The following is a 7,911-nucleotide window of genomic DNA, read 5'->3' on the forward strand; positions in this document are numbered from 1 at the left end:
TCCAGTAGTTCTCAATCAATTAACATCACCCTTCTTCAAACACAACCCTTAACTCACTCTCTAGTTATCAAGCACTTTCAAAATTAATATTTAATCTAACATATTATTAATTACTATCTTCAAGATATTCTTTTTATGTTTATTTGTTCTTCCTCTTCTGCCAACTCCTGTTCCTCAGATACATGTAAAATTTCCAAAGATTATATTGACTATCAGAAAGTCATATTGTCTGAAAAATCTCCAAAAATGCCTCAATCATTCTCAAGTATGAAACGCATATTTTGTAAGTGATGGTGAATTTTATCTCTGGCGGAGAGAAAGAAATTACACAGAGCCCATGACTTTTCATCTGGTTCATTTTTTTCTTGCTCCCTCAGAGAATGCCTTTAGTCAGCATGACCACCTTCCCCCAACCACCTTTCTCAGTGCGTCCTTCACATCTTTGTTCCTCAGGCTGTAGATCATGGGATTCAGCATGGGGATCACCGTGGTGTAAAACACTGAGGACACCTTCTTCTGTTCCATAGTATTGCTAGAAGGGGGTTTGAAATACATGAATGTGATAGATCCAAAAAAGATACCCACAGCCATGAGATGAGAGCTACAGGTGCCAAAGGCTTTGGACCGTCCCTCAGCAGAGTGAATATGGAGGATGCTCGAAAGGATGAAAGCATAAGAGAGGAGTACAGCCAGTGTAGGTACTAAGGTATTAACTCCTCCAATAATAAACAGCAGTACCTCATTGATGTGGGTGCTGGAGCAAGAGAGAGTCAACAAGGGGAGAATATCACAAAAATAATGCCTAACAACATGAGACCCACAGAAGGACAATACTGACATGGGGGTCGTATGGACTGTAGCCCCAAACAAACCCAGTGAATATACCACAGCCATCATTATGGAGCAGACCCTATGGGACATGAGAATATTGTAAAGCAGGGGGCTACAGATGGCTACATAACGGTCATATGCCATGGCAGTCAGAAGGTAGCCTTCTGCAATTACAAAAACAAGGAAGAAATAAAGCTGAGTCATGCATGCCAAAAAGGAGATAATGTTCTTCTCAGATATGAAGTTCACCAGCATTTTTGGGGTAATGACTGAGGAGTAGCAGAGATCAATGAATGACAGATGACTGAGAAAATAATACATTGGAGAGTGAAGTTGAGAACTGATAGCAATTAAGAGGATCATGCCCAGGTTCCCCAGCACTGTGACCACATATATTCCAAGGAACAGTAAAAAGAGTGGCAACTGAAGTTCTGGGTGTTTTGTTAACCCTTCAAGGATAAACTCAGTCATGGAGGAGTGATTTGAAGTAGCCATTTCTTACAAGATATTATCTGCAGACAGAAATAAGAGAAAACAGGTGAATTAGAGTTGTTGTTTTTTGTTTTTTATGATTCCCAAGGCAGAATGACATGCTATGTGTTCATTGGTTCCCTCCCTCACCTGTTGCATGACTTGATCCTTTCCATGGATATAAGAGGTCAAGAACAAAGACCACAAGTGTAACCCAGAGACTTGTTTCCACCAAATACTCAAATACACCCCTTTAAGTCAGAACTCTTTCATTTTGCTCCCAGGCTTACGCCCTTAAATGACCTCACTTGCAAAGAAAACACAAACTTTCAAAACCTAATTCGTTTTTCATTAATATCATTAATAGAATATGGTTCATCCTTTCTTTGGGAATATACCGATAGAACCTTCAGACTTGGTTGCAACATGGCTTTGAGTCTAGCTCTGATGATTTAAAGCAGTCTGTTTCAATTTTCCAGCCCATCTATATGAGTCAACATAATGAATATTCTCTAAAACTGAGAACTTAGAAATGGAAAAGGCTTTTATAAAGAGACTGTGAATACAAAAAAACAAAATTATAGAAATGGCTCTAATCATTCTCCCACTCCATCCTGTGAATAGAAAACTTCAGTAGGCCAGGAAATTCTTTCTAATGTAGATAAGGTTGACAGAAATGTGGGGCCAAAGGCTATTAGACTATATTTTAAACTTTTCCTGTTCAAGAAATAGCAAAGAAGACTGGCTTTCACCTGTAGTACCTGAGCAATCAACAAAGCAGTGTTTCCCTCTTGACTCTTCCCTGTTGTCCATAATTAGAGGCCAAACTCTCACTGGCCTTTCTCTTACAGTTATACCTCAGAACTGAAAGATTTCTCCTCTCCTGACTTAGTTTCCCCTTAAATCCAACCAAAAGATTCAGGGAAAAAGATTTCCTGCTTTCACTTGATACACTTTTATTATCTGAGGATAATTTTTCACCGACTTATGTTGCATGGTACAAAGTGTTCCTTTAATTCATGATACTCAAGAGAGAACACATGCAGTATCTAGACCTTGATATGATTTTAAATTCCTTTTTCCAAAATGAGAAAAAATATCAATGGAGGAAAAACTCCAGAGTGATACATAGCTTGCTTTTTATTTTACCTGGAAAATATACAACATGTGATCATTTTCCATGATCACAAACAAAAAATTATGAAACTCTGCTGCACTCTATTTTTTTCTCTATGCCTTCCACAACATATTAAGGGTGCTCAATATGTGTTTATTTATTTTTTTTAATGTTTATTTATTTTTGAGAGAGAGAGAGAGAGAGAGAGACAGAGACAGAGACAGAGAGACAGAGAGTAGTCAGGGGAAGGGCAGAGAGAGAGGGAGACACAGAATCCAAAGCAGGCTCCAGGCTCGGAGCCCCAAGCTGTCAGCACAGAGCCCGACACGGGACTTGAACCCATGACCCATGAGATGGTGACCTGAGCCAAAGTCAGACACTCAACTAACGGGGCCACCCAGGCACCCCAATATGTGTTGACTTAAAGGCTTAATTGTATAGGGTGTTATTATCTCCAAGAACACATGAGAAGAGAGCCATGTTTCTGAATTCAGAAAATTAGACAATAACCTCAAACAAACAGAGGCAGAGTTGCCAGGATACATCCCTAAGCAGCCCAATTAGCGATGACGCTGAGATTCAACCATCACCAGATAAATGCCCTGAACTTATCCAACAATCCATGGGAATAAGACTGACATTTTCATTATTCATACAGAAGCCAACACTCTAAGAAAGTGAGCCAGGGGAGAGGTGGGGTATTTTGGGTTGAGATTCACATAGTGGATACCACAGTGTTTTAATAGGCTCACACATAAATTGACTAAAATTCCTTCTATAATCCAAAATAATACTGAAATCATTACCACCAGGGAGGGTTGTTTAGAGACTCAGATCCAGGACAGATGTATCTCTCTGTGACTGTAGAGGTATTCCCGGCTGATCTGGAGACTGATCTGTCAGGGTAAACAAAGCCTACTATGATAGATTTGATGTAGCTCAACAGATGGAGGAAATTCACTGATGTGCAGTAATATTTCACTTACCTGGAAATATTTTTCTAGTGACTTAAAATCTTCAATGTTGCTGAAAAGCTGAATATAAGTAAAAGCACATTGAAGACATCAATATAAATGTCATGATATCCATTTATTAAAGTTTATTCACTTACAAGTCCACATTGGTCCTCTCTTAGTGCCACATCATTCTTTTTCTTAAGAGATAATTTTAACAAGGGGTACCTGGGTGGCTCAGTTGGTTAAGCATCCAACTTCGGCTCAGGTCATGATTTCATGATTTGTGGGTTCAAGCCCTGCATTGGGCTCTGTGCTGATGGCTCTGAGCCTGGCTCAGAACCCCTGGAGGGATTCTGTTTCCCTCCCTCTCTCTCCCCTACTCACTCTCTCTCTCTTTCAAAAATAAATAAATGTTAAAACAATTTTTTTTAATAAAAAATAAAAAAAATAATTTTGACAAACCTGGACGAGATCACAAAGAAGGCATCAAATTTAAAAGGACAAGGGAAATGTGAGAAAGCTGTTAAAGAAAGCTGAAGATAGCAAGAAGAACAGTTTAACAGCAGGAACAGAAGCCTCCAGAAAACTATTTTTAAAAATAAAAGTAAAAAACATTCCTCAAACTTCATAGTTATCTATGCAGACTCCAGAAAACATGAACATAAAAAAACACAAAATAGTTCCTCTGCATAAAAACAATTGCCCTAAATCACCAAGAGAACATTTATTTATTTTCAATATCAGCAACTAAAAAAGGCAAGGGAGCATGAAATGCAATATTTATGTTTCCTATCGAAGTAATTCGATAAATGAAGCACTTTAAAGGTTGGCAAGAATAATAAGGTATTTATGTATGTGAGATTTCAATGAAAATGAGAGGTTATTGCACCAAAATGAAAGAGAAAGGAAGACACTACTTTGTTTCCCTCCCAATTTTTCACCCCTGGGGCTAGCGGCCTCCAATAATACTGTTTTTGAAGTTTTAGAAGACAACCATGAGTAGACAGGTGCCAGCTGCCATCTTTGGGAAGCATAAATGGATATCTAAGGAAAGTAGCTGGTGGTCCAAAGATATAAGAATACTACTCAACAAATCCTTCATCAAGCTACTCATAAAATATCCAGAATTGAAATATAAATATATATTAAGTAAATATAATATAACATAAATAACTATAAATACAAGTGTGTGACTAATTAAAATAAATAAATAAATAAATAAATAAATAAATAAATAAATAAAATTTTGTTTCTTTTATTTAACAGAGATTTTAAATCTAAGACAGTCCCTCCTGCACACTCCTACTTATTTATTTATTTATTTATTTATTTATTTATTTATTTATTATTTTTAAAGTTTATTTATTTTGAGAGAGCAAGCAGGGGAGGGGCGGAGAGAGAGAGAGGGAAAGAGAGAGAGGGAGAGAGAGAGAAAGTGAGAGCAGCCTCCATGCTTTCAACGCAGAGCCCAACCTGAGGCCTAAACCCATGAAACCACAAAATCATGACCTGAGCAGAAAACAATGGACTGAGCCACCCAGGCGCCCCCATACTCCTACTTTTTACACAGAACTATCTAGGGCAGGTGTGAATTTGTTGTTTTCTCATACTAGAAAGGTAACATTTAATAACATTTACCAAAATAACTTTTTGTAGGATCTAGAATACAGTGTTATATTATTGGAGAAATCCCACTGTTAAGTTTCCTTTCTACAATGTAACTTCATTCAAGAGACAATAATTAAATTGGCTAGATATCAGAATCTCAAATATTATTGGGAATGAATGTAGCTATCCTTTTGGGCTCTGATAAAGTGGATGTTTTCATCAAGACAATAGAATTCGTAAAGTTCAGTCTTCTGGATAGAGAATAAAGTTTAATTTTTCATCGGAATCAAACACTGTGGAAAGGAGACATTCCTGTAGTTATTACTTTATCCAAAGCATCAGACTTTCATCAGAACATAATCTTTGTTAATTTCAAATCTTATACCCTATGATCCTATGGTGACACAAATAGAAAGGCATCTTATTTGGAGGCAGAAGAAAGGGTTTTAAAGCACTTGGTGTAGAGTCTGTGTGACTAGAGCAAGTCATTTACCCTCTCTGAATCTTTCTTCTCTCTTCTAGAAAAAAAAAGTAATTATGAAGATAAAAGGATCTGTACTGAGCTCAAAAAAACCTTAAGTCACTATCTAATTATCAGTTACTATTTTTTAATTGTTTCTTAAAATTATTTATAAAACACTTTCTGAGTTTACTTTGTAAATCAGTCCCAAGATTCCCAAAGCAGCAGGCACCCTTATCCAGGAAGCATGATGAGGGGCAGAGTGAATGAGTGTATTCAATGAGAAAAGCAGTGTCTATTCTTGGGTCTCCTCAAGAAGAGTACTCTCTTTCAACTAGAAAAGCAGAAAACTTTAAACGTTGTGATTCAAGAAGCAAAGGGTTCAGGAGATTCCTAGGGTTCCTACAGTGACTTTGGAAGAACTGTCAAGAGCTGGGTGCATATTAGTGGCTATGAATAACAGAACATTATGATTTAGATTTAAGAAGAAGCTGTACTGGCAATTATACTAATTCTTTTTTTGCTCTCCTAGGAACAGCTATGGAAGTAAACTGCCCAGATTAGCCCTGGGAGCAACACGAGTTGGGGGTCATTAAATGCTGTCAATACAACCAAACTTGTAGACCTTTCCACATCTAAATATTCTCACCAATTTCTTAAACGTTAATAATGGCTACCAACCCAGCAACTTAAGTTAGACAATTGAGTAATGCATTTGCCAATTATGCCTTTGATTGGACACCACTGAACTAGCAAACTCCACCTGCATAAGAAAGATCTTACAGTTAAGACAACATAATAGATTTCAGGAAAAGGGGCGTTCAAATAGTGGGCTCTGTGGAAACTGGCACATTGGAGGTTCTGATAGGAAATACTGAAACCAAAATGCAGATAATGGGAAATCAAATCAAAGGAATTAGGTCATCCAGTGCACCTATGGACAGAACGTAAATAAATGAGTATGTGTAAAATTCAGGATTACCTTCACCAGGCAAACTTTTCAAAGAGGTTAATCTGTCTTGCAATGTAAATTTTTTTTTGGCAGTCATTTAAAAAGTAAATGAATAACCCTCAAAAAATAAGTGAATACAATAGCATAGTGATTAGAGCTTTAATACCACTCTGGAGCCAGTCCACCTAGGATCATATCTTGGCTTTGCCACTGGGAGTGGTGTAACTTTGGGCAAATTATATCACCTATGACTCAGTGTCCTCATCTGTAAAACCTATCTCATAGAAATGTTTTTTTCAGTTAATGGGGGTTATGTAAAAAAACAAAAACAAAAACAGTACATATTTCGTGCCATGTAACTGATATTATTAATCTATGACCTTGAAGAAGAAATGAGTAGTGCATTTGAATAGCGCCAATCCAAACATGTAGAGCCTTTTTCTCCTCTACCAAGAAGGTGATATCCACTTACCTTAAGACATTCAAAAACTGGACCCTGATATTATTTGCAAATGTTGAGGTGGGGCTTAGAAATATATAACTAATTCCCAAAGGTTTACAAATCTCTCAAGATTTGACTCTGTGCCCATTACATAATTAGGTGAAAACAAACCAAACCAAAACAAATAAATTAGAGCTCTGTATGATCTCAAAAACATCTCATCAACCGAGGGATTGGTCTCTGTTAGCAAAAATCAATAATAAAATATACTTTGTTCTCTACAACACCATAGAATTTACAAAGTGTTTTGCCAAATATTAGTCTTTTTGGCAATGGGTTTTTTTAAATTAAAAAAATTTTTGTTTGTTTTTGGTCTGAATCTCTACTCTAGCTGTTTTCAAACACCCCCCAAAGGATTTACTGTCTGAGAAAGTCCCTGAATTTTTCTATTAAACAGTCCATCTTTTTTCTGTCATAAAATCAATAAGGGAACATAGGGCCTCAAATACAGCTGGTTCTGGAACAAATCTAATTAAACTATCCTTTTGAGTAATACTTCAGTATTTTAATTAGCTTAGGCCACTTGTTCAAATCTCAACTTCATACTTTGTGACAAAAATGCCAGATAATTTAAATATTTCTGTAGCATAAAAGTGAGAGTAAATTTCTGACCCTTCCAAACCTGTGAGATTGCCTTATTAATATTCCTTTCTCATATTATCCTCTTTTGGTTGAGATATCAATGGTATTGTAACAATTTGAAAGAGCCATCCTTCTATTTCTGCTCCACAAAAATGTTCACATAAGTTAGAGATAATCAAAGAGGTTAGAGTGGGAGAGAGCCAAAGCATAAGAGACTCTTAAAAACTGAGAACAAACTGAGGGTTGATGGGGGGTGGGAGGGAGGGGAGGGTAGGTGATGGGCATTGAAGAGGGCATCTTTTGGGATGAGCACTGGGTGTTGTATGGAAACCAATTTGACAATAAATTTCATATATTGAAAAAAAATAAATAGCAAAAAAAAGTTAGAGACAATCAATTTTTGTATTTACGTGAGAACTTACATGTAAAACC

General features: G+C 36.8%; 1 protein-coding gene across 1 annotated transcript; it reads right to left on the reverse strand.

Moving 5' to 3' along the window:
- Nucleotides 1-390: 390 nt before the first annotated feature.
- On the reverse strand, nucleotides 391-1,356 carry LOC122201157 (olfactory receptor 8D2-like). Its single transcript, XM_042907103.1, has one exon. It carries the CDS (start codon nucleotides 1,324-1,326, stop codon nucleotides 391-393), a length of 936 nt encoding a protein of 311 aa, XP_042763037.1. The 5' UTR covers nucleotides 1,327-1,356.
- Nucleotides 1,357-7,911: the final 6,555 nt, after the last annotated feature.

The sequence above is a fragment of the Panthera leo genome, chromosome D1 (assembly GCF_018350215.1).
Source record: "Panthera leo isolate Ple1 chromosome D1, P.leo_Ple1_pat1.1, whole genome shotgun sequence".
NCBI classification, from domain to species: domain Eukaryota; kingdom Metazoa; phylum Chordata; class Mammalia; order Carnivora; family Felidae; genus Panthera; species Panthera leo.

Bases quoted from the DNA above. Each gene is read 5' to 3' on its own strand.
- LOC122201157 (XM_042907103.1), bottom strand. From the start codon at position 1,326: ATGGCTACTTCAAATCACTCCTCCATGACTGAGTTTATCCTTGAAGGG.